The 27705-nt window shown below is 44.9% G+C and overlaps 1 protein-coding gene across 1 annotated transcript in view; it reads left to right on the top strand.

The window, feature by feature from the left end:
* The first annotated feature begins 12008 nt into the window (after window positions 1–12008).
* The window catches only part of gabbr1b (gamma-aminobutyric acid (GABA) B receptor, 1b), a 91736-nt gene continuing 76039 nt past the window's right edge, over window positions 12009–27705 (top strand). Inside the window, exons 1-5 of the mRNA XM_063009839.1 lie at window positions 12009–12084; window positions 16097–16161; window positions 16269–16407; window positions 17032–17217; window positions 17325–17342. Coding sequence (XP_062865909.1) covers window positions 12009–12084; window positions 16097–16161; window positions 16269–16407; window positions 17032–17217; window positions 17325–17342 — 484 coding nt within the window. The remainder of the gene's footprint in view (window positions 12085–16096; window positions 16162–16268; window positions 16408–17031; window positions 17218–17324; window positions 17343–27705) is intronic.

Here is a 27705-nt window from a genome sequence, read left to right as displayed (position 1 = left end):
GCCATCCATCTATCCATCCATCCATCCATCCCAGTATTTATGTATCTACCCATCCATCCAACCATCCCAGTGTTTATATATCTGTTCATCCATCCATCCCAGTATTTATATATCCATCCATCCATTCATCCATCCCAGTGTTTATATATCCATCCATCCATCTATCCATCCATCCATCCATCCATCCCAGTATTTATGTATCTATCCATCCATCCATCCAACCATCCCAGTGTTTATATATCCATCCATCCATCCATCCCAGTATTTATGTATCTATCCATCCATCCATCCATCCAACCATCCCAGTGTTTATATATCCATCCATCCATCCATCCCAGTATTTATGTATCTATCCATCCATCCGTCCATCCATCCGTCCATCCATCCATCCATCCCAGTATTTATGTATCTACCCATCCATCCATCCATCCAACCATCCCAGTGTTTATATATCCATCCATCCATCCATCCATCCCAGTATTTATGTATCTATCCATCCATCCATCCATCCATCCAACCATCCCAGTGTTTATATATCCATCCATCCATCCCAGTATTTATGTATCTATCCATCCATCCATCCCAGTATTTATGTATCTATCCATCCATCCATCCATCCCAGTGTTTATTTATCCATCCATCCATCTATCCATCCATCCATCCATCCATCCATCCCAATATTAATATAACCATTCATCCATCCATCCCAGTGTTTATATATCCATCCATCCATCCCAGTGTTTATATATCCATCCATCCATCCATCCATCCATCCATCCATCCATCCATCCATCCATCCATCCATCCATCCCAGTATTAATATAACCATTCATCCATCCATCCCAGTATCCATCCGTCTGTCCGTCCCTCCATCCATCCATTCATCCATCCATCCCAGTATTAATATAACCATTCATCCATCCATCCCAGTGTTTATATATCCATCCATCCATCCATCCATCACATTATTTGTATTTAAATTCATCCATCCATCCGTGGCACAGTGGTAAAGTACGCTAACCCACTACTGCTGAAATCTGGGGATTAAGGGTTCAAATCTCAGTGGTGCCATCAGCCAGTCTGGCGTCTGCATGGACATGACTGGCTAATGTCCAAGGGGAAAGGAAGGGGGGAGATTGTACTTGTCAGTGCACTCTCAGTGCCGGTCCCAAGCCCGGATAAAAATACGAGGGTTGCATCAGGAGGGGCATCCAGCGTGGCATGTGGACCAGATATATAGAAGTGGTGACGTCTATATATGTGAGCAGCCAAGAGAAAGAAAATAAACACTGTGCATAATTAAAACTGACCATTGATCTGATCTACGTTCACTAAACGCTGCTTTTGCACCACGTTGGTACGGGAGTGTTTTTTTCATGACGTCTCCGTGAGAGAAGTGTGTGAACATCTCGGAGATTATTAGCGATAGCTACGGCTGAGCAGTAATTTTCCTAGCGTGCAAGTACACTGTGACTGATGACTGCACGACTCCAAATCAATATCTGGGTCACCGGCGAAGCTGCAGGCGGGTTTGCGAACGTGTGAACCTGTCTGGCTTGTTGACGGTATAAATGGCCGATAGCCAGCTCTGATTTTCGATGCCTTTCGTATAAAAGATGCTTTCCGTGAACTGTGAGCTGCTGTTCTTACGTTCATTCACTTTATTCATAAACACAAACGCAAACCTACAAATAAAACCTCAGTCTGGCTCTCGGTGCTTCTTCTTTCTCTCTTATCGCAGCACGGATGCCACTGTCTTTATACTTCTGCTTTTCAAATTTCTATTTTTTAGCAACGTTTTTTACTGTCATTTAAAACTGCTGTTAAAATGAGACCAGTTTAAAGCTGGAAACAAATCCTTTCAGCTGTTAACCACTTCACACCTAAGAGTAATTAAACACAGCCAATTAAGTGGAGTTTAACCACACCAAACTTGTTAAAGCGTGTCTTATTGGTCTTGCTTTGTTCGCAGAAGCACAGTTTTGCTAGAAGAGGAAACAGCCTTCCCCTAAATGTTACTACAAATCAGGAGGCATGTTTATTTTATATAAATCATTTTACGTACATGTTAGTAACGTATGGATGAATCACCAGAACTAGAAGTGGTGTCCACATACTTTTGGCTATGGATAGTATTGGTGTTGGACGGCTCTAAGGACCCTCCCATCTCCCAGCATGCCAGAAGGTGGACTGGCTGCTCTGAGTAAATTGCTAATATTTTGGGAGGGAGGGGTGCTGATTTGAATCTTTCCTCCGTTTGTTAGGAGTTTTGCATGTTCTCGTTGTATCTGCATGCGTTTCCTTATATAGCTCCTCCTCAGTTTTCTTCCATCTACCATCTACCTCCACCATGCTGGAGGTTGTTTGGCTGCTTGTAGTTGCATCTTGCTGTGAGTGAGTAATTGGGTGAGTGGGTGTGCTGTCCACACTCCATCCATCTATCTATCACATTATCCATCCATCTGTCCATCCGTCCGTCCATTTATATTTAAAGTATCCATCTATCCATCAAGTCATCCATCCGCGCATCCATCCATCCCAGTATCTATTTATTCATCCATCCATCCAGCCATCCATCAATCCATCCGTCTATTCATATTTATAGTATCCATCCATCCACCCATCCTTCCTAGTATCTATTTATCCATCCATTCATCCATCCATCCATCCATCCATCCCAGTATCTATTTATCCATCCATCCATCCATCCATCCACCCATCCATCCCAGTATCTATTTATCCATCCATCCATCCCAGTATCTATTTATCCATCCATCCATCCATCCATCCATCCATCCATCCATCCATCCCAGTATCTATTTATCCATCCATCCCAGTATCTATTTATCCATCCATCCATCCATCCATCCCAGTATCTATTTATCCATCCATCCATCCATCCATCCCATTATCTATTTATCCAACCATCCATCCATCCATCCATCCATCCATCCTTCCATCCCAGTATCTATTTATCCATCCAGCCATCCATCCATCTATTCATCCATCCGACCATTCATATTTAAAGTATCCATCCATCCATCCATCCATCCATCCGTTTGTTCGTCCGTCCATCCATACATCCATCCACACATCCATTCATCCATCCATTCATCACATTATTTATATTTGAATTCATCCATCCATCAGTAAATAGTAAAACACTAAACACTAGCGCTGTGTCTTGACTGTCGTAGCTGCTCTCTCTCAGACGTCGTGCATCTTTGCCTTTTCCATTATCGTCCTTGATCTGTGTGATAACAGAATGAAAAGATCAGTCGTGCTCGGGTATTTGCTGGAGTGATTCAGCAGATCGGTTGCTAAATGCCACTCACTCACTCACGAGGACTGTGAACCTTTTTACATCTCACAGTCTTTGGCAAGAAAGCCGACACCAGCCTATTATAGTACAGAACATAAACACGGTGATTACAGGAATATAAAGTGCTGCAGAGATACGCTGTCGTAAACAGGTTAGAACTCAGGAGTGGATTCTGATTGTGTAGGATTTGGTGACTGTTCAGGTGCGCACGTTTCCCCGCGTGTACACTTTAATGAATTACCAGCGTTCATTTGTGCAATTTAACGCCTGTCTGGGCGCATTTGCGTATGACGGGCACGAGTGCAGACAGGGCCAGTGCGCGAGGGTGAGGGGTGCAGACCAGACCCAAAGCAGCAGGATCTTCATTTCTTCATTTCTCTGGCTTGCACTGTGATTACTCAGTGCTTGATGCTTAAAAGCTTATTGGATTCACGTTCCGCCTCTTGCACTTCTTCTCTCGACGTCTGGTCACGTACCGGAGCAGCCTGCTGCCTCCGGACTCCCGCAGGTTTAGAGGAGTTTGAATCGACGCCCCGGCGCAGCCGTGCAGAATCCGGAGACTCGGCTGCATTAACAGAGGGGAAAGCGGCGAATCTGGCGAGTGCAAAGAAATGAGGATGAATAGGGACCCAGCTCATGAGGATACGTACCCTTGGTATGGAAAGACAAGTCTTAGTGCACGTCTCCTTGAATTAAAGATTGGCATCAGCCCGGCTGTCATGTTTTGGCGTCTCCGAGCTTATCAGGGGGTGGCGGGTCGATCGAAGAGTCGAGAGATTGTCGGCTGCCACTCAGTATGTGCGAGATGTGAGTCTGGGTGAGGGCGCGAGCGGCGCGAATGCCGCCTGGTGAAAATGGCAGCGTTGTAGGGTCGTGACCCGCGCTCTCTCGCCTCACGCCCGTCTTTGTGCGCTGACCTCGCGGGAGGCCGCCGGGCGCGGCGATGGACCTGCGCTGAGACTGAGGCCAGCCGGAGACGGAGGAAGAAAGGGTAGATGAATGGTTGCCTGGCAACAGGACCAGGCAGTCTTTTGGTCTGCCTTCTGTTGAACGTCCTGCGCAGGACCGTCACTTGTCAAAGCAAGGAATTGTGGGAAAGACTTCTCACAAAAACGCACCCCGGTGTAAGTAATCACGGCACGGTGCCGTCCACGAGAGGGAACGCGTCCATTGTTCGGAGGAGGCGAGACGAGGGAAATGGAGTGAGAGGAATATTGAGTAGCGGTGAATGAGTGAGGGAGGACGGCAATTACAATGAGAAGGAAGGAAGTGTTACGCCTGGGCTGGAGGATCGGCTTCGTGCCGCCGTCCCCACTTGGGCGACTGCAGGTTGGTGTGGGCGTGTGTTGATGAGCCGTGTTAATCCTACACGGCGACAACGCAGCATCACATTAGCTTTACTCTCACATCAAAAACACCCACCAACACCTTCAGCATCCGGCGATCCTTTTTTAAAATGCATTTTCGTATCAGATTCCCTCAGCGTATTTCACCTAATGCATGCTCCCCCTCCAACACGTGTGCAGTAGCCGACCGCTTTTTTCCTCTGCACCAGGCGGGTTCATATGGAGATCCGTATCATGTACAGTGAGTCACGCACCGATCCCCATTATCCCCTGCCTCTGTGTGGCACCATCGACCAGCCAGCAGAGTTATGAGGAATTCCGTCCGGCCCTCCCACCTGCCAAACGTTAGCCAATCGTGTCTCCAATTGTGTGTTCATATGTACAAACATCCTCTTTTACACTAGCAGACAATCAATTTATTCATTCATTTATTCATTCACTGTCTGTTTTACCACCGCTGTATCTTATTCAGGGTCGTGCTGGGTCCGATTTATTGGGCATAAGGCAGGTTGCCAGTCAATCACAGCAAACACACACACACTTAAGGGGACTTTCAGTATCTCCAATAATCCTGACCAGTGCATCTGTGAATTAAACCCAGGACGCTTTTTGCTGTGGGTGCTACCCACCAAGCCACCGTGCTTCCTCACTTTAGTAAAAGTACACGACAGTCCAAAAGCACAAATCTGCAGAACTACGTTAAAAAAAATGTGGGCAGAAAGCGTGAGGTTTGTCTCAGGATCACTTGAAGATGGCGAGGCTTGGCTGTTTGAACAGACAGGAAATCCCTTCCACCTCATGGGTGCTGGTACATCGAAAAGCATTGATGCCCGTCTTGCTTGACTTCTGATGGGTGGATCAAGGGGTGAGCCAGACTTGTATCAGGTCACTGCTGGACCAACATCGTTTTAAATCGAATGCGGGCGGCTACAGGAAGCGATGGGGTGACGTGGCAGTGGAATGAAGACCGGGCATGTGGCTGCATTTTGAAGAGGTCTGATGGTGGTTATTGAAAGGTCTACCGGGAAGGAGTTGCAGTAGTCCAGCCTTGACCACTGACTGGACGAGAATCTGAGTGGCTTCTGTAGAGAGGAATTTCTGAATCCTCCTGATCACTTTAGTTTTTTCAGTTTTTAATCCTAACCTTGCAGTTTTGAGACAAATATTCTGTCAAAATCGCTGTGACCTGTGGAGACAAGATATCTAAAGGGGTCCTGTGGTATCTGGTACCAGGACGTCACCAGCAGGTCCTTCTACGTCTGTACGTTGGAGGTGGAACGCCCCACAGTGCATCCTTGTCCATGATTCAGTCACATGATCTTAGATAAAACAGAATTCGTAACTCAGTACCCAACAGGGTTTGATTCACTGTGTGTGGTGATGCATTCACCTCACGGCCAGGGTTAAATGATCTGCAGTTCGAGCCGGTCAATCTTCTGTTGGCTTTAGTGAGTCTTGGCCACCCAGCAGTCTGTTGGCGGTTCGAGTCATGGGCACTTGCCACGGCTGCCTGTTACATCCCTTGTCAGTCATCTAGCCAGAAGGATTTGATCCTTATCAAAATCCCAAAGTTTAAGGTTCTTGATCATGAAGTGGTCTTACGGCTTGTGTATTCGTCTCGTCCCGTCTCAGACCGCAGCTTGGAGTCGGTTGGATATCAGATTAGAGCAGGTTTATCCAATTCATTCTCGTCGACTGTGTGATCCATGCCTGTGTGTGAGTGTGTTACCCACAACGTTACACTAACAGCATTTCTCTTTTGCCTTCACCTCCCCTAACTGTCCGAGGAGAGACTCGGACTAGCGCCCGCACCTTATTGTGGATTTACCGCCTGCTTCTTTCACACCAGCCAGCAGCGGATTCTCACACCCATGCCCCATGTGAATCCCCCATTACTCGGGGGTTCCTCTGTGCGACTGCATCGTCGCCCCTGGTCTTCGGTAAAAATTACGACGTGTGTAAATCATTGATCTGGGTCGCCGCGTCCCTCTCGCCGCGTGCCTTCGGCCACCTCTGAGTCACACCACAGCTGGGTGGAGATGGAATATTGAATATGGATGAGCCGTCGCCACATGAGGGAAGACGGATATTGGACAGTGACTCACGGTGCTGTAGCTGATGAAGATTTGCAGACTTCAGACTTTTTCCAGAGCAAAAAGGCTCCGTCTTCAAGCGAGTGTCGTTCCTGTTGCCTCTGGCCTTTCGTCTATTCTTTCATTTTTTTGTCTTTCATCTCTCGCCTGCCGTGGTTCTCCTGCATGGACTATTAACTCCACCCCCCCCCCCCCCCGCCCCCCATACATACACACACACCATCAGATTCATCACGGCTGCTGCTCGCCTGCTTCACCAGTCCTTCCATAAAACCATTGTTTTCTCTCAGCTTCTCTTGGTCATGTTATTCTTTTAGGTCAAATCATTGTTCTATTAATCCCTCCATTTATACATTCATCCATTTCATTGCTCTACTCATTCGTTCACTCATTCATTCATCTGCCCATCCATCCGTTTCTGTCATCCGTCCGTCCGTCCATTCATTTATTCATTTACCAATTTATCAATGTCATCTACCCATTTATTAATCCATCCATCCATTTCTGCCATCTACCCATTCATTCATTCATAGATTAATTCATCCATCCATCCATTTCTGTTTTTTACTCATTCAGTCATTCATTTATTCATCTACTGTCCATCCATTTCTGTCATCCATCCATCCATCCATCCATCCATCCATCATTTATTGATATACTATCCAATAAGATGCCTCTCACTGTGGTTTGGTGGAGTCTAAACAATGTCAGGGATCTAACCATTTTTTATCCATCCATCCATCCATCCATCCATTTCCATCATCTACTCATTTATTAATCCATCCATCCATTTCTGTCATCCATTCATCCCTCCATCCATTTTTTCCATTTACCTATTCATTCATAGATTCATTCATCCATCCATTTATGTCCTCTACTCATTCATTCACTCATTCATTCATCTGCCCGTCCATCCATTTCTGTCATCCGTCCGTCCGTCTGTCCATCCATTCATTTCTGTCATCCATCCATCCATCCATTTATGTCATCTATCCGTTTATTCATTTACCAATTCAACAATGTCATCTAACCATTTTTTTATCCGTCCATCTATTTCCGTCATCTACCCATCTTTTAATTCATTCATCCATGCATCATTTATTGATCTACTATCCATTAAGATGCCTCTCACCGTGGTTCGATGGAGTCTAAACTCTTAGACGTGTCTTTGTTAGCCTTTTAAACAGACATATTTTAGGTCCTGGTAAATTTATTGGCTCTGGGTTTATTGTCCCTTTAGACCTTTTTAAGCGATGGGTGAGAGATGAAATGTTTAATTTACACGATGGGCTGAAATCGAGCCTGACTCTGTTTAATAAGCTAACTTTGCTTACAAATCAAATTAGTTTGATCTAGTAACCCAGAGGATAAAGTGTTCTTTAAATAAACGGAACGATGTTTCACAGGTTCTGTGATGTCATTCTGTGGTTTGTTTAATGATCTGAGATTATTTGGTGTGACTAACGTGTAATTAGAAACAATCAAAAGGAGACTGATGACTTTTCCTCACACTGCTGGATCTTTTTAGATTTAGACTTTACCGACTCTGAGCCGCACCTTCAAGCGTTCACGTTCTGTGACACCTCATTAAAAACGCTTTTCAAGGTTTTCCTTCAGTAACAGATCGAGTCACGAAGTCCTGCGAGACGAAGTGGAAAAAAAGAGCTGATCTGATTGTGGTGTCTGTTAATTGTGTAGATAACAGATGTAGCTCCGCGGCACTTTTTTTTACTGACCTTTTGAGAATGTTTGACACCGACATTCGATCACAGTTATCGGGGAGGGTGTCGGGTATTGGATTCAGTATTTATGACGTGAGCTGGTTTCAGAATGATAGATCTGATCATATTTCAGTCACCGTGAACAGACTTACTGATACAGCGCAGCTTTCTTCTTCTCGCCCCCGCATTCTGCACAGGCGTCTCTTCCGCCAATCAGGGTCCTTACACAGCGTACGAAGACCCACCCGCATATAGTCCGGTCATCCCGCCCTAGCAGATACGATGGCCACAAAAAACTATGCATTTATAAGCATAAACAAACACCTTATGAGACCCTGATCAAAATAAATGGGTTAGTGAAGATGCATAAATGCCCACATTGAAGTATGGTGGTGGTAGCATCAGGATATAGTACAGTTTGCTTCTCTGCAAATAGTATTAAAGCCTTACACATCATTGAATTTGATTTATTCAGCCCAAAACTCATAACATCAACATAAAGAAACTCCAGTAGCTCTAGGATTAGGGTTAGGTATAGGGTTAAGATTAGGGTTTAGGGTTAGGTGTAGGGTTAGGAATGGGGTTAGGATTAGGATTAGGTATAGGGTTAAGACTAGGGTTTAGGGTTAGAGGTGTAGGGTTAGGATTAGAGTAAAATGTAGTGTTAGGATTAGGTATAGGGTTAAGATTAGGGTTAGGTGTAGGGTAGGGAACACAGTTAGGATTATGGTGAAGTGTAGGGTTAAGATTAGGGTTTAGGGTTAGGATTAGGGTAAGATGTAGTGTTAGGATTAGGTATAGGGTTAAGATTAGGGTTTAGGGTTAGGTGTAGGGTTAGGATTAGGGTAAGATGTAGTGTTAGGATTAGGTATAGGGTTAAGATTAGGGTTTAGGGTTAGATGTAGTGTTAGGATTAGGTATAGGGTTAAGATTAGGGTTTAGGGTTAGGTGTAGGGTTAGGATTAGGGTAAAATGTAGTGTTAGGATTAGGATTAGGTATAGGGTTAAGATTAGGGGTTAGGTGTAGGGTTAGGATTAGGGTAAGATGTAGTATTAGGATTAGGTATAGGGTTAAGATTAGGGTTAGGTGTAGGGTAGGGAACACAGTTAGGATTATGGTAAAGTGTAGGGTTAAGATTAGGGTTTGAGGTTAGGATTAGGGTTAGGAGTAGAGTTAGGATTATGGTAAGGTCTAGGGTTAGGATTAGGGATAGGATTAGGGTTAGATCCAGACCTCAATCTCAAACTTTGAACGTCAGGTCTTCAGCCCAACAGCAGCGCTTCACTTAATGTCCTAATCATTCTTTTTTTTTTTTTTTTTACCTTTGAACCCTTTTGCACCCAATTTGGTCATGTCCAATTGGACCTTATCTTTCTCTCACCACCCTCTCGATCGGTCAACAGAGGTCGTACTTACCCCAGTATGTGGAACCCTGTTTTAGCCATTGTCTCTCCTACAACAAACACACCGACAATCATGTGTCTGTGTAGGTGCCCGGTCGGCTGATAGCAGAGACTCAATAATGTAAGATCTGAGCTACTGTATTTTTTAATGATGCGCCACCTGAGCGCCACAATAATCATTTTTGACTGAACAGGCACAGATTCCCAAGTTGATTTTAAAAGAAGTGAAACAGTTTGCACGACTCAGTTGGTATAAAACAGTAAAAACTGATAGAACTGGGTGGTATTATTATTTATTAACATTTCTGCGACTTCTTCCTCTGTGGTTTGATCATACCGGTTCCACCATCAGTACAAACGCGCTACAAAAAATACAGACAATCGAACCTAAAGCGGGCGCAGCCTCGTCCAATCTGAGCGTGCATTGATTTTTTTAAGTGCTAGATATGAAGTCTGAGCGCTGAATACTGTGAGCGTCCAGTGTTTTTTTTTCTTTCTTCATTATTCGTTATAAGTGCTTCAATAAAAAAGAAAATGTTCAAAGAACCTTCGACCAGAAAATCACTTGTAATGAGCTATTACTGATCCCAGAATAGCTCTCGATATAAAACATACCAGCTCTGTCTGCACGGCTGGTGGAGTGAGTCTGGACGTGGGTCCTCGGGACCTGGGTTCAGTCCTCGCCTCCAGTCACAGTTCTCCTCCAGGTACTCCTCACTTTTCAAATGCATAAAGAGGACAGACAGGCTGCTTTATTACGAGTGAGTTTATTACAAGTGTACAGCCTCCACTTTTGTTTTAATTTCCATTTTGGATTGTGTGTGTGTGGGAATTTGTGCCTGTTTAGTCACACGTCAATTTAACAAAAAGGTTTGCAGTCGAATTTCCAATTAATTACTTCCAGAAATGGTGGCACGGTGGCTAAGTGGGTAGCACTGTCGCCTCACAGCACGAAGGTTCTGGGTTCGATCCCCAGGCGGGCGGTCCGAGTACTTTCTGTGTGGAGTTTGCATGTTCTCCCCGTGTCTGTGTGGGTTTCCTCCTACAGTCAAAAATCATGCAGTCAGGTTAATTGGAGACACTGAATTGCCCTATAGGTGAATGGTTGTGTGTATGTGTGTGTGTGTGCCCTGCGATGGACTGGCACCCCGTCCAGGGTATTACTGTGTGCCTTGCGCCCATTGAAAAGCTGGGATTTCACTTGATTTAAAAGCTTCATACTACAGAGATTTTTCATGAGTGGATTTCACTTTACATTATACACCGATCAGCCATAACATTAAAACCACCTCCTTGTTTCTACACTCACTGTCCATTTTATCAGCTCCACTTACCATATAGAAGCACTTTGTAGTTCTACAATTACTGACTGTAGTCCATCTGTTTCTCTACATGCTTTGTTAGCCCCTTTTCATGCTGTTCTTCAATGGTCAGGACCCCCACAGGACCACCACAGAGCAGGTATTATTTAGGTGGTGGATCATTCTCAGCACTGCAGTGACACTGACATGGTGGTGGTGTGTTAGTGTGTGTTGTGCTGGTATGAGTGGATCAGACACAGCAGCACTGATGGAGTTTTTATACACCTCACTGTCCCTGCTGAACTGAGAATAGTCCACCAACCCAAAATATCCAGCCAACAGCGCCCCGTGGGCAGCGTCCTGTGACCACTGATGAAGATCTAGAAGATGACCGACTCAAACAGCAGCAATAGATGAGTGATTGTTTCTGACTTTACATCTACAAGGTGGACCAACTAGGTAGGAGTGTCTAATAGAGTGGACAGTGAGTGGACACGGTGTTTAAAAACTCCAGCAGCGCTGCTGTGTCTGATCCACTCATACCAGCACAACACACACTAAGAACAGGGTGAAAGGGGGCTAAAAATTTTTTAATGTTATGGCTGATCAGTGTATACATAAAATCATTATTATTATTATTTTCTCTACTGTGATGCCGTGCATATATTCATATCACCATGTAAATACTCTATATTTTATATATCTTATCAATCTTATCTTAAAATGCAGCTTTTTTTGCTGATCTTCTGTAAACGTGGACGATCGATGACCTGCAGCTCCGTTCCTCTCTGATCTCTCGCTTCTCCTCTGCAGGTGGAGGAATGGCTCTGTTATTATTACAGTTCGCGCTCTTCGTGTTCGAGTCCTTCACCGAGGCGTCACACAACACCACTGCAGGTAAAGATGATCCTCGTTCTCTGCGATGGCTTGCTTTATGATGCGTGTGTGTATCTGTTTCTTGTCTGCCCGGCTGTGCGAGCTGGTACACAACATGCTGAAAGGATTTTCATATCCAGACTGGTGTGGATTAGTAAAGCCAGGTTTATAAGACCATTATGTGCACGGTAGGAGATAATATCCAAATATTGTCTGATTTTATATGACACCCAGGGACAGATTATACAAGACATGCGGCATCATTAATTAAAAACAAAAACAAAACCTGATTTATAAGGACTCTGGCACCATCCGTAGCTGGGTCCATTCTTTAAAGGCTATAGTCTCAAATAAGACCCTGACCCTGACTGAGGCTGTTCAGTAGCCAACCGCTTCCTTTCACCGGACAGAGAGTCACGTACTGCTCTCGCCTAATGGGTAGAGCTTTGGGCTATCAGTCAGAAGATTGTCGGTTCCAATCCAGGCTCTGCTATGCAGCCACTATTGGGCACCTTGAGCAAGGCCCTTAACCCTGTCTGCTCCAGAGGCATCGTACAATGGCACTGTACTATACATGTGACAAATTAAGGCATTCTGCGTTATTCACTATGTGCTCTGTGCAGTGCCTTCGACCGGCCAGCAGAGGCCGCAATTGCACTGTGACGAGGGATCCCTTCAGCCCTCCCACCCTCAGACACAACCATGCCTGTGTAGTCTGTGTAGGTGCCTTGAGAGCTCGAGATCTCAGCAGAGGTGGACTAGCGTGTCGGACCGCTACACCACACTGAGCACCTCACGTCACCATTTTAACCAAGAGATAGTCCTTGGTCACTTTAATAGTCGTGCTGTAATTTATTGCTAAGATGTCATTTAACATCGTCTCTGCGTGCTGTGTTCAAGTTCCCCTTCATTTCTCTTTGTATTCTCAATACATCTCAGCTCTCATTTACCAGTGGAGTCAGTGTGTATCACGTCTTTTCGGGCTCATCCTAATTGGCTCCTTCCTATCTCGAACACTGCAGGCGTAGCAGGTCTGCCTCGTCCATTTGGACCAGATAATGACGCACCGTATCAGCAGTATTAAGCAGCTAAAAGCTGCAATAAGCTGCGGCGTATCAGCGAGATTATGAATCCTTTTTATTACGCTAAACGTCCGCGGAAAGTATTCAAAGAGTGTTAATGGGGTTCCTGCTAATGATATGATAATACTAAAGGTGCTCGATATAGCCAAAAGTATCCGGACACCTGAACATCGGATCCAAAACTGTGTACATAAACATGGAATCGTTACCCGTTTGTGACCGCTGGGGTTGATTTATATTCAGCCACACAAGCATCACTGAGGTGGAACAGTGGTCGTCTGCGGGGATTACAAGACGGCCTGCTTGTTTTTCTCACCTGCTAACAATATCTGTAGCTCAAACCAACTGGAGCCCACATGCTGTTAGCCGTAAGCGCCTCGTCTCGTACGCGCGTACACAACTTATTTCATAAAACTACTTTACATGCATGAACATAATCACAAACATGTGCACACCTACACACTCCCGCCGGCCCTCCTGGCCAGCCGAGCCGGACTGGATGATTACTGTAATTAGTCGGTGGCAGGGAAGGTGAACGCTACTGTAATAACAGACTAAAGCGGCTCACACTCGCTCGCTCTTACTGTGACGGAAACACGAGAGCCTCAGGGGAGAGCTGCCATTTATATTCGATTAGACGCCCAGCACTGAGACGCGTCCAAAAAAAAAAAAAAAAAGGGAAAGATATTTACTCTCCAGTGCACGTTGTGGTATTATACAGCCCTGCCAACCAGGACCCGTTTCCTGTTTTAATTAATGATCTGGTTTGTAATGCTGAATGAGAAATAGTCTTGTCATCCAGGCACAGCAGAGCTATGGGGATTGACGTCCTTCCTCATTAGATTTCATGGCGTTTGTAAAAGCCAGTGACTCCAAACCTTCCTGTCACCATCGATCTTCTGCAAACAGAAGTCGGTGCCCGGTTCGAAAGGGAAACAGCTCCATCTGCTGCTCAGTAGGAATGCTGCACCAGTTTTTTGGGGACCAATTAGATAATAAAAAAACAAAAAAATAAATATTTTATCAGTAGTCCAAGATACATTTTGGAATATAAGTTTATTAACTTTATATTTACATCATTCCTTTAAGATTTTAGTCCACGTTGACAAGATTCACGTAATTAGTGCGTGTTTTTCAGCTACACACTCATTCGGGGCGGCACGGTGGTTTGATGGGTAGCACTGTCGCCTCACAGCAAGAAGGTCCTGGGTTTGATCCCCAGGTGAAGCGGTCTGGGTCCTTTCTGTCTGTGCGTGGGTTTCCTCCGGGAGCTCCGGTTTCCTCCCACAGTACAAAGACGTGCAAGTGAGGTGAACTAGAGATACTAAATTGTCCACAACTGTGTTTTTGACATCAAACTTGTGACCTGATGAATCTTGTGTAAGCAGTAACTACCGTTCCTGTCATGAATGTAACCAAAGTGTTTAAAACATGACGTTAAAATCCTAATAAATGAACTCATTTATTCATTCAATTGTATTACTATGTGGACTGTTGTGTGCATCATTGAGTGTATCACCAAAGCAAATTCCTCTAATTTATTTTTATTTGGTGACTGGAAGGTCACTGAAGTGCATTTAATTCACTGCTTATAAAGGCAGTTTAGTACGACTTATTCGTGATGGCAAATTGTGGCCTTGAGGGATGTGTGTGGTCATTAACAATCCTCAGAAAGGTCGTGGCATGTTGGACAATGCTGGACTGGCATTGATGCCCAACATTTTATGTGTCTAAGTGTCCAAATCCAATGAGGCTGTGTCGACTGTAAACTTAGATTTTTTGTCCCATGATGGCATGATAAGAGGCGATGTGGTCTGCTCGTACAGCCTCACTGCATCAGGTTTGATCTGTTGTGCAAGCTGAGATGCTTTTCTGTTCAACATGTGTCCACATACTCAGAACTGCTGCTCACTGGATGTTTTTTTCCTGCACCATTCTGTGTAAACTCTAAAGACTGGTGTGTTTAAAAAAAAATCCTACATGAGTAGTTTCTTACATGATCAAATCAGCCCGTCTGGCATCACTTGTCTGTAATCATGATTGTTTATCCTGATGTAAGCAATAATTGAAGCTAGTGTGGGTGCAGCCCAGCTCTATTGTCATGGGGGCCTGGTTTAGAACCTCATATCCAGTAACTGTCTATTACTGAGCTATTGGCATGTTCTTACAATATTTTTGCATGGGCATAGCACAGGTACCCCAGATACACTCTGATCAGTACCCTGTTCAGACTGTATTCCTGCCTTGTGCTTACTGTACAGAATAAAAAGGATAAAAATTAAATAAAACAGAACCTCAGCCTCCATGACGACACACAACTTTTACAGTAGGGGGTGCTTTGGGATCTTGTATCCCTGTGGTGCTGTGGACCTGGCCAAGTGCCCATACAGGCATCCCTGAAGCAGTACGTTTGCGCCCTTTGTTGTCCGGTCGAGGTGTCAGCACTAGTGATGGATGATCTCTTTAAGATTCCACTGCAGGCAGAACAATCCATCTCAAAAAAGGTGGCGTGTTGGACACCCCAGACAGACGCACGTGTTTTTGATAAGTGGTGAAGCTGCCCCATAGTGCGTGACGTGCCAAAAACAGATCACAGTCAAACAAGTCTAAGTAATGTTTAAAACAAAAGCAGAGTCACCTCTCAGAGTCATTCCTGTTTATTTAATAACAAAGCTTCACTGAATACAGCAACCTGTGATGGACATGGCCCATGGGCAGACATGGTATGAAACAAGTAAACCCAAACCCAAAGTCACTGCAGGCAGGTAAAAAGATGCAGCTGGTAACTTCAAATGTGTTGAAGGAGGCGCGTGATCGTCTCAGCCCTTTCGGCCAGCGCAGTGTCATTTCATCAAAGGGAATTAGAAATGCCTAGAACACCTCTAGGAAGCAAAAAAGGGAAAAAACACAAAACCCCAACTTTACAGTAACACCCGTATTGTTTCTCCCAGGCTGTGCTATCATCCGTCCACCCAGAGAAGGAGGCATCAGGTACCGAGGTCTGACCCAAGAGCAGGTACTTGATTTCACAAATATTTTACCTGACGTTTGACACGACTGATTGTAATCATGTTTATATATATATATATATATTGTAACATTGCTTCGTTTGTCACTGTGCAGATCCGCAGCGTGCAGGTTTTACCGGTGGACTACGAGATTGAATACATCTGCAGGGGGAACAGGGTCATCGTGGGGCCCAAGGTCAGGAAATGTCTCCCGAACGGCAGTTGGACGGATCTCCATCACCACAGTAAATGCTGTAAGTTCATCTCTGGATTTCTGCTTTCTTTCTTGACCCCTGAGTCCGGGGCAAAGTCATGGGATGGCTGTAGGGTGGCCAGTGTTCTCGTTAGCACATCCATTCAGACATACAATAAAAATACAGTAGCTCGTCTGTTGGATCGGACCACACGATCCAGCCTTCTCTTCCCACGTGCATCAGTAAGCCTTGGCCGCCCATGACCCTGTCGCCGGTTTACCACTGTTCCTTCCTTGGACCACTTTTGATAGATACTGACCACTGCAGACCGGGAACACCCCACAAGAGCTGCAGTTTTGGAGATCCTCTGACCCAGTCGTCTAGCCATCACAATTTTGCCCTCGTCAAACTCACTCAGATCCTCACGCTCGCCCATTTTTCCTGCTTTTAACGTCAACTTTGAGTATAAAATGTTCACTTGCTGCCTAATATATCCCCCCCACTAACAGGTGCCGTGATGAAGAGATAATCAGTGTTATTCACTTCACCTGTCAGTGCTCAGAATGTTATGCCTGGTATATATTGATGTATATTCTGTGGTGGATCATTTACATTCCTTTAGAAAATCAAATATAATCTAATTTGACTAGGATTGTCCAAGCTTGTCTCTTGCTCTCTCTGTAGTGTTACCATGTGCAAAAGTGTGGGCGTCTCTGGAGAACGGGCGTGTGGTGTTGTCCCCTCCCGGGCCGGCGGTGGAGGGCACGGTGCTGACCTACAGCTGTCTGAGCGGCTTCATCCTGGAGGGCAGAAACATAACTCAGTGCACCAAACTGGGCAAGTGGGACAATCCCAAACCCATCTGCCACTGTGAGTCTTAATTTACCGCTGCATGCTGTGTTACAGATTCAGTACGTCAGTGTGCGCATAAACGTGCTCATATTTCTTTCTGTTTCTGTGTTTTCTTCCAATTGTAGATGATAGACATTATACAGGTAAGAGCTGCTCATCTTCTTACAGAGTTTAACAGCAGGGCCGCTCAGTAATACACATAAACATCACATTACAGTTCAGTTCCTCTCACACGCCCCTCTTGTTCCCCTACTCGGCATTAAAAAAGAACTGTGACGTTCTGCATCAGTAAATTGTTTTACTTTATATATGATGATATACACTACATTCAGATTTACATTTAAAAGAAGCTTGATTGCCATGATAAATACGGACATTCGTATTGTCAAAGCCCAGTTACAGATTTAGGAAACAGAAACAAATAATAGTAACAAGTGTACAAACTTTGAGTTATAATAGTAAAAACAGAACAGCAACAGTGCAAATTGTACCAACAATACAAACAGTCGTAACAATAATGACAGTAACAATACTATATGTAAGAATTGGGTTAGAATGAGGTGGCATTTGGTGCATTCAGTGAGGAAGTGCAACTCGGTCGGTCTCTGCTGTATTATGCAGTGCCGGCACAGTCTCTCCTCTCAGGTCACCCCGTCTGAACTCAGTCTGTATGATATTTAGCCCAAAGATGGACACGTATGACCCAGCATTACTTTATTTTCTTCTACAGTGGTACTACTGGCCTAGTCGGGTGCCTGACAGACGCAGCTGGCATGTGTAAGAAAGGGTTTGGGATTTACCTTCTTACCACTGCAACAGTAACTCTTTCTGTCAGGTCAAAGCCGAAATACCGGCACAAGAAGAAATACAGAAAGCATGGTGTGTGTGTGTGTGTGTGTGTGTGTGTGTGTGTGTGTGTGTGTGTGTGTGTGTGTGTGTATGTGTAGTGATGTTTTTATTAAAGGCTTTGTGTAAGAGAGTGAATGAGAACTGATGTCCCGTCCAGGATGTATTTCTGTCTCGTTATCAGTGTTTCCCAGTGGACCCAGACCCACAGGGACCCTGACTAGGATAAAGTGATTTGTCAATATGAATAAATAAATGAATGAACATTAATGTGTAAGTAGTGTAGCTCCAAAAACAGCTAACAAACACAGAATGCAGGCTGTACGGTGTTTTTTCATACAGTATCAGTTCTGTGTGAAAACAGATGTGTGAGGTAAACTGAGTGTGTGAGGGCTTTAGTTTTAAGGATGCTGAAACTGAAATCAGAAATCAAAAGTGTCTGGAGAAACTAGAAAAAGAGAAAAGAAAGGGCAACCAGTCACTCAGTGTTTCACAAAATAAAGTCCCGTGTGTGTGATTTTATTCGTAAGATAATTGTTGGACTTGCTAGTTTATTCATTTCAGGTTTATCCACCAGAGGGCGGTATTGTATTATAATATGGAAACGTGTCTTGAACGATTAGCTGACGATAGGACTGCACAGCAGATTTATTCTTCAGAATGATAGTGTGTGGGTCCCACTGTGAACCTGATCAGAACGGAGCGGTTATTAAGGATTAATAAATGAATAATATTGTTTAGCTCGCTGAGGGTCGGTGTGTAGTCAGTTCTACACACAGGGTGTAGACCTATGTACAGGAAAACATGAAGGTTCCCAGGTTTTGAGGAATGTTTCTAGAACTTTGACTAACGTTCTTTAAATGTTTTACAAAATTTCTGCTTGCCTTATGTTCACTGTTTCTGGGTGCTACTGAACCCACGTTGACCCTGACCAGAATGAAGCAGTTAATAAAAGGCTAAATTTGTAGTAGTTCCTTGCTGCCACCAGAGGGCGGTGTTGTATTATAATATGGAAGCATCTCCATGTTTAGATCGATTACCTCACGATAGGTGGCAGTATAACACTGTGAAAGGACAGACTAGCGCTACAGAATAATGGTTGTGTTGGTCCCACGGCGACCCTGATCAGAGTGAAGCGGTTATTAAGGATTAATGAATGAATAAGGTTTCAGGGAACGTTCCTTAAAGACTAACGTTTTTTAAATGTTCTTTAATTGGGTAAAATCATACAGAAAGGGCATACATAGGTTGTTTTAGATTGCCCCAGTAATGTGAGCAAGCATGGACTGGCACCTGACTGTTACCAGTGTTTCCAGGTGGAGCCGGACCCCCAGTGACCCTGACCAGAACAAAGTGGTTTGTGGAAATGAATGAATGAAAATACATTTAAAAATGAATAACAATATGAGCAAGCATCACCATTCACAGAACATTGACACTGGGGACCTATAAGGATGTTATCCTCTGGTACTGGACTCACATTGACCTTGGTCAGGATCAAGTGGTTTGTAAAAATGTATGAATAAGTGAGTCAATGAATAATAATATCAATAAATAATAATAATAAGAATTTTTTAGGATGGAATCCCAAGAACCTGGATTAAGATTTTCTATTATTTTCACTTACCTATTTATCCTGGTCAGCGTTGTGGAGGGTCCAGTGTCACACTTACGCATTCAACTCATGTAGATCTCAGCCTGGCCAAACAACACACTGTACATTTTGGAAGCTGAAGGAAAACTGAAGGACACAGAGTAAACCCAGATGAAAATTACGGATCATTCAGAATGTTTACAGACGGGAATAGAACCCAGATCCTACGTTGCTGTGTGGCACCTAATTTATAAGCCACCCTATATGTTCTGCCCTACATGTGGTTAATAACCACTTCTGGTTAGGGTCACAGCTCCCGAAGCCTGAGGAACATCCAGTCCATCTTCTGGCATGTTTTTGGAGATGGCAGATAACCAGAATACCTCTCTGAGATGCATGTGAGGACATGAGAAACTCCTCCAGCAAGTGGAGGCGAGGATCGAACCTGTACGCTCATACCAGCTGTGCCATGGTGCCCCTCTATATGAGGCGTGATGGAATGAAAACAGTTGGTATCGAACCATTTGGGCATTTTGTTTAATTAAAGTGGTTAATTAGAAAACGCACGCAGATCGGCATCCGGCGCGCCCGGCGTGTGGGTGCAACACTGTGTTGGCGTGTGGGCAGTGTGATCACATGAACACATGAGCGTTGGCATTGCACACGTGCAAGCTGCGGCTAACCCAGTGTACTAGCATCACTGCTGGAATGAGGAAGTGTCTTGACCTTGACGGCGCCGGGCTCGACATCAGGTGCGGTAAACGCGTCGTCTTTCACGGTGGCTGTGCTTCACGACCAGAACCAGCCCCCCCCCCCCCCCCCAGCGTGCAGTGTTTTCTGTGCTGATTAATGAGCATGTCAGTGTCAGAGCGTGGCAGTGACGTGCCAGCGCTCACGAGGCCGGGCGAGAACGGCGGTGGATGGCAGTGATTGGGAGGGGGGTGAGAATAAGAAAGTAGATTGAAGAGAAGAATGAGACGGGACAGGCGAGGAATGAAAGTCTAGCTGAGGTGGATACAAGAGAAATGAAAAGCACGATGGAGGGAATCAAAGCCGTGTGTGTGTAATGTGTGTGTGTGTGTGTGTGTGTGTGTGTGTGTGTAATGTGTGTGGGGGGTGAGATGAGGAGAATGAAAGCTCAGGAATGAGTCGAGAGAGAAATCTCGAACGCGAGCGAACCAGGAGAACGAAAGCGATATGGAGAAGCAAAGAGAGTGAGATTTATGTTCCTCATCTATTTACTAAAAGATGCATTCTGGGTAATTCGGACCGGCTGGAAATGGTTTTCCAGCTTTTCATTACGTCCCCTGAGCTCCCACCTGTGTCTCCGGAGCTCTTCCTGTTAAAGCAGCGACTTGCATTCGCTCGCGTTCGGCTGGGTTCGCTGCTCTGCTCGTTTCGGGTTTAGTGATACAGCCTGCATGGCCGGAAGTATGCGGACACCTAATCCTCAGCTTGTTAGACATCCAGTTCCAAAATCAAGGGTGTTAATATGAAGTTGGGCTCTTGATTTGCGGCTATAACAGCCTCCACTCCACCAAGTTATCATTTATTTTGAAGTACTGGTGCGCCACTTTTATGGCGGCTTCTATACTAATTGCCACTTATTTATACGACTGTCAGTTCTTTGTACGTATCACACCAAATGTACATTTAATCCGACTGTGTGGTTTCAGTTCTGAGCAGTGTGGACGTTTGGGATTTTTCGCCTGTCAGGGTTCTGTACAGACCACCGAAGTGTGGTAACTTTATGACCATCGTTCTGCACACAGGGACACAGCAATGCCGAATTAGGACAAAGCCTCGTCCAAACGGTGGCTGCACACACCCTAGTTTATAATTAATTGTATATAATTGATTGTGTACACCTGTTTGTTAGTTTGTTTATTATGTTTTTAACGTCATGTTTTACACTTTGCTTACATTCATGACAGGAAACGGTAGTTACTCATTACACAAGGTTCATCAATTCACAAGTTTAATATCAAACACAGTCTTGGACAATTTAGTATCTCCAATTTATCTCACTTGCACGTCTTTGGACTGTAGGAGGAAACCGGAGCACCCGGCGTAAACCCACGCAGACACAGGGAGAACATGCCAACTCCACACAGAAAGGATTCGGACCGCCCCACCTGGGGATCGAACCCAGGACCTTCTTGCTGTGAGGCGACAGTTCTACCCACTTAGCCACCGTGCCACCTGTGTACACCTGTTAGAACTAAATAGGGTTGAAATACCTGTACATAATAACTTAGAGAAGTGTCCGTATACTTTTGGTAGTGTAATGGATATACAAAAACCCTATGAGCACAAAAAATCATGCAGAAGGGGTATAGGTTATTTTAGACCTGCCCTGTTGCCAGTGTTTCCAGGTGGAGCTGGACCCCCAGTGACCCTGACCAGAATAAAGTGGTTTGTGAAAATGAATGAATGAATATACTGTATATATATAAAATAAATAAATACGTATATGGGCATCATGGTGGCACAGAACATTGTTATCCTCTGGCAGTGGATTCACATTGACCTTGGTCAGACAAAAAAACTTAAACCAACACGAATCCATCCTACTGAGACCAGTTAGAACCAGCCAGTTCTAACCAAAGCAATAGGAGAACTCAGTACTGGGACTCTAAACCTAACCCTGCCATCCTGAGTGTAGAAACGGTGCCAGTCAGGATTAGCTGAGGGGTCAAACCATTACCCATGGTTCACTGCACACGGAGATGGTGCTGTGGAAGCTGCTCGGTTGTTTCCTCTTGTGTTTAGAGAAGCCATCAGGAATCACAAATAAACAGTGTTGGTGCCACATAGGTTCAGGGATCCTAGGTGTGACTCTAGTTTTTTTGGCAATGACACTTCAGATCGGCATCATGCGCTATATTTAGAGAAGAGGCGCCTGTGCAGGAAGCACGGACAAGACACGTGTAAAGAAGGCGTGGACAGCGGCGTGCTCTCCTTGGATGCAAATCTGGAGTCTGTGAACAGCGGAAGACAAATTGGATACGCTAAATCGGGAGGAAAATGCATAAAAAAAGGGCACGAATTCACAGACATACATAGATCAGGGATAACATTAAGACCACCTTCCTAATATCGTGTTGGTCCATCTTTTGCTGCCAAAACAGCCCTGACCTGTCGAGGCATGGACTCCACTAAACCCCTGAAGGTGTGCTGTGGTATCTGGCACCAAGATGTCAGCAGCAGATCCTCTTTTTTTTTTTTTTTGCATTTTTTGCATTTTGCTCTTCATTTTTCCTCCTGATTTAGCGTATCCAATTTATTCCGCTGCTGACAGACTCCAGATTTGCATCCAAGGGGAGCACGCCGCTGCCCACGGGGGCAGAACGGGGTTTTGTTAGACCATGAAGGTAACTTGGGGCTGGTTGGTAAATTTTTGGCTTTGTAGGCGAGCATCAGTGGTTTAAACTGAATGAATATTATGAAGTCGCTCAATATTATTACCATTTAATTTTAAAATGGGGCGTCCGAGAAGCTCATGGTCGGGCGTCCGAATACTTTTGGCCATACAGTGTACATGGGGTTTAAGAGAACGTGCAAGTCTGTGCTTTGTGTGGATCCATATGGTGAGTTTTGAGCTGTCTGGGTGTACGCAGTGCAAACCTGTGAACCGCGACACCCAGTTCAGAGAAAACCTGTGAAGCTTAATTCAAAACATCCCAGAACTTGTTTATTTAGGAATAGGTGATTATTTATTGTAAACTACTGGTGCACCACTTCACTCCTATACGATGTGTATCACACCTAGCGAACATTTAATCCGACTGTGTGGTGTCAGTTGTGAGGGGGCGTGGACGTACAGCGGCGTCATCCGATATTACAGCGATTTAATCCACCGCTGCAGGGGCGACTCGGTGGCTCGGTGGGTAGCACTGTCACCTCACTGTAAGAAGGTCCTGGGTTTGACAGCTCAGTGGTTAAGGTACTGGACTAGTAATCAGAAGGTTGCCGGTTCAATCCCTGCCACCACCAAGTTGCCACTGTTGGGTCCCTGAGCAAGATCCTTAACCCTCATTTGCTTAAAATTGTGTTCAGTCATAATTGTAAGTCGCTCTGGATAAAAGCGTCTGCTAAATGCTGAAAATGTAAATGTACATTTGATTCCCTGGTGGAGCAGGTCGGGTCCTGTCTGTGTGGACTTTGCATGTTCTCCCCAAGTCTGTGTGGGTCTCCTCCGGGCGCTCCGGTTTCCTCCCGCAGTACAAAGACGTGCAGTCAGGTGAACTGGAGATACAAAATTGTCCACGACTGTGTTTGATATTAAAGATTTAAATTAGAATGGAACCAAAGTGTGTAAAACATGACGTTAAATCCTAATGAACTAATAAATAAATCCAACGCTGCAGCAACAGTTTCTTTCGCTGCATTTTCTCAACGCTGGTGAGATATGAGACGTTTAAGTGACGCACCATCAGGCGAACGTTCCAGCCCGAGAGCCCCGATCAATAGTCATAACGGGCGGACATTGTTTACGCCACACACCAGACGTTTTGTTGCTGCCTGACTCCCGATCCCCATCCTGTGTGCCGCACCGCGTGTAATTACACCACTGAAATGCTCTAATTGGCTTATGAATTACAGACGGAGCTCGGCCGCACCCTCGTGAGACTCTATTCCCACCGACATCAAAGCAACGATGTCTTACAAGATGCGTCAGACAACCAGACTCGCTGTGAGGACGGATTAGGTTCTAGTGCTTCTGTAAACGGATCCTAATCCAGGGATGAGACCCTCATCCTTACCTAGGAATTATATGCAACTTGGCAGCAACAGTTTAGGGAAGGTCCTGCCCTGTTCCAGCATGACTCCACCCTCTGTGCACAAAGTGAGCTCTAAAAATACATGAAGGAATGAACTGGAACACCAACGTCAGCACCCAGTCACACAAATGCTGTCATCTTATGACCGAATGGGCACAAATTCCCATACACAGACACGTGTCTGTTTTTTTCCCGTTTTATTTATGCATTGTCTCCCAATTTAGTGTATTCAGTTTGTCTTCCGCTCCTGGTAGATCCCTGATTGCAGTCGAGGTGGGTATATTGCTGCTCACACCTCCTCCGACCCACGTACAGCCCTTACCGGAACCCTTTTTCAACCATGCATTCTGCACAGGCGCCTCTCTATCTGCTAATCAGGGTCCTTACACAGCGTTTGAAGACCCCACCCACATAGTCCGGTCATCCCGCCCTAGCAGAGACGTGTCTGCTGCAGGCTGCCAATTATGCCCGCTAGATGGCGCCCAGGAGTTCACAATCTCAGCGCTGGTGTGCTAGCGGAATATCCCGCCGTGCCACCTGGGCATCGGCTGTTTTTCTAACAAAAAAAATCACACAGAGGTTTTGAAGTGATGTCGCAACCAGCTCATGCCCAGGCGTCCGAATACTTTTGCCCGTACAGCGCAGAAGGCTTTCTGATCACATTTTCTGATCCATCTCAGCTGGATGCATACAGTCTTTTTCTCTTCTATTCTTGGAAGCACAAATGCCACCGTTTCATCCTCGCTGCTTTGATGCCGAACACAAACACAACTGGACCTGGAGAGCAACAGGTCACCACACATCTCAGCACGAGCAGCGGAGACGCCAAATGCCACGTTTATTTTAATCCTGGTTTATAGAGACATGAAGTGAGAGTGTTTTAGGGTAAGTGCTAACAATGGAGAGATAGCACACACCCACCAGGAGCAGACGACATTGGCAAGACGTCAAGGATCACTTTTTAATACAGTATGACCTACAGTAGTAGTCATGGTGTGATCTACACAAACCCTACAGTCCCAAAGGTTAAATTAATATGACCGTATTACTGTTACTGTGACGTACAGTTCAAGCAGTTGAGGGTTAAGGGCCGTGCTCAAGGGCACAAAAGTGACAACTGGGCAGTAGTGGGGCTTGAACTGGCAACCTTTTTGGTTACAATTCACCTCATTCGCACGTCTTTGGACTGTGGAAGGAAACCGGAGCTCCCGGAGGAAACGTGGACATGGGGAGAACATGCAGACAGGACCCGGACCGCTCTACGTGGGAATCGAACCCAGGACCTTCTTGCTGTGAGGCGACAGTGCTACCCACCAAGCCATCGTGCCATGATACATGTTGCTTATTAGCGTTTTGATTATAATTGATCAAACAATGATCCTGTGTTTAAGTGGTTAAGGCGGAGTGGGCGCTGAGGTGGCGCGGCGCTCTATTCTGCCAGCCCATCAAATGTGCTATCAGCCGGCCGGGCGCCAACACAGACATGATCGGCTGTGTCTGCCTAAGCCCCGGGATGGATTGGTGTCCAGTGTGTAACAGGTGGAATAAATCAACTATCTCAACTATATCAAGGACATCATGTGCTCCCAACTTTGCAGCAACAGTTTAGGGAAGGACCCTGTGTACAAAGCAAGCTTTATAAAGATGTAACGAAACTCCAGTGTCCTGCACAGAGTCCTGATCTTAGATGAATGAACCATGCGAATGGGCACAAATTCCCATACACAGACACGTTTTAAAGTCTCACAAGCTCATGGCCAGGTGTCCGCATACTTTTGGCCATATAGTGTATGAAAAACATACTGAAATGCTGTAAAGTAAGAGCAGCGTGTTACCCCCCTCGGTTAGTTTTGTGCCTGAGGGAGAGCGGTCTGATATATCGACTCCTCTCAGATAATCACCGGGTCTGGCTGTAATTAAATCCCTGCACTTATGGATTTTTGGGCTGATAGCTGAGAAGAGCCGCTGGTGTCTCGACTCTGAGGGTACAGTGAGGGTATCGTTTATTTTTTTTAACATGGCACTGAGATTGCACCCACCCGGCTGTATTAGAGAATTAGAGGATTTTATTTAACACACACACACACACACACACACACACACACACACACACACAGAATGCTTCATCATTTTCTCACACACTTACACTTCCTCTCTCTCTTTTTCTCTCTTGTTCTCTCACATTTCTACCATCGCTGTGTGTGTGTGTGTGTGTGTGTGATATCGATAGAAAGTTTGATTATCACCAGCAAAGAAACCTCACTTCAGATCCTGCAGTTCTAATCATCACATCACTGCTCACATCCAAACGTTTATACACTATATGTATGAAAGTATTAAGACACTACTTCTAATTACAGAATTCATGTGTTTCTGCCTGTAATAAATCAGTTATATAAAGGAAATTATATGCTTTTAACATCAAGAGTTTAGGGAAGGCCCTTTTCTTTTCCAACATGAGCAGCATCTATAAAGCCCCATTGAACAGCTTTGGAATGAACTGGAACATCAACTGAGACTTTTTTAAGCACCCTTAGTCCCCAAACTAAGATAGATTATGTTATCTTATTACTGAATGGGCACAAATTCCCACAGACCTACTTCTAATCTTGTGAGAAGGCTGTTGTTCTAGCTGACAAGATTTTAATAGCATTTGTTTTTGAAATGGGACGTCCAGCAAGCTCACGATCAGGCGTCCAAATACTTTTGGTACCTACATATACTGTAGGTACAGATGAGTGACGAATTAAAGTAAAAATCGGAATAAAATATGAATATAATGGAGGAACATACTGAGGTATCGTACGATATCATCAAACACTGAACATGCTACCAGGATGTGTGGGATGCATCGGAATGCTGATCACATCTGTTCACCTTAAACACCTCAGAGTGCACGATGGGAGGAGAATAGAACTTCTAGCAAAAATATAAAAGCAACAGTACTGTGAGATAAGAAGGTTCATATCTCCAGTTCCTAATAAATGAGCCAGTGAGATAAAATTTTATTTGAAAATCCCAACAACACTGCTGCACCTGCTACACTCATATCAGTACAGCACACACTGTCATTACCATGTCATTAAGGTTAGTGTCACTGCAGTGCTGAGAACGATCCACCACCCAAACACCATCTGATCAGTGGGGTCCTGTGGGGTCTCTTTAATTTATAAATGAGGTACATCAGGGACATAAAACAACAAAACAACTACAGTCAGTAATTGTATTACCACACCCACCACAACCCGGCATTATATAAATCAGCTGCTGGAAATAAACTAT

The sequence above is a fragment of the Trichomycterus rosablanca genome, chromosome 2 (genome assembly GCF_030014385.1).
Source record: "Trichomycterus rosablanca isolate fTriRos1 chromosome 2, fTriRos1.hap1, whole genome shotgun sequence".
Taxonomy (NCBI): domain Eukaryota; kingdom Metazoa; phylum Chordata; class Actinopteri; order Siluriformes; family Trichomycteridae; genus Trichomycterus; species Trichomycterus rosablanca.
This window is presented reverse-complemented; position numbering and strand designations above follow the sequence as displayed.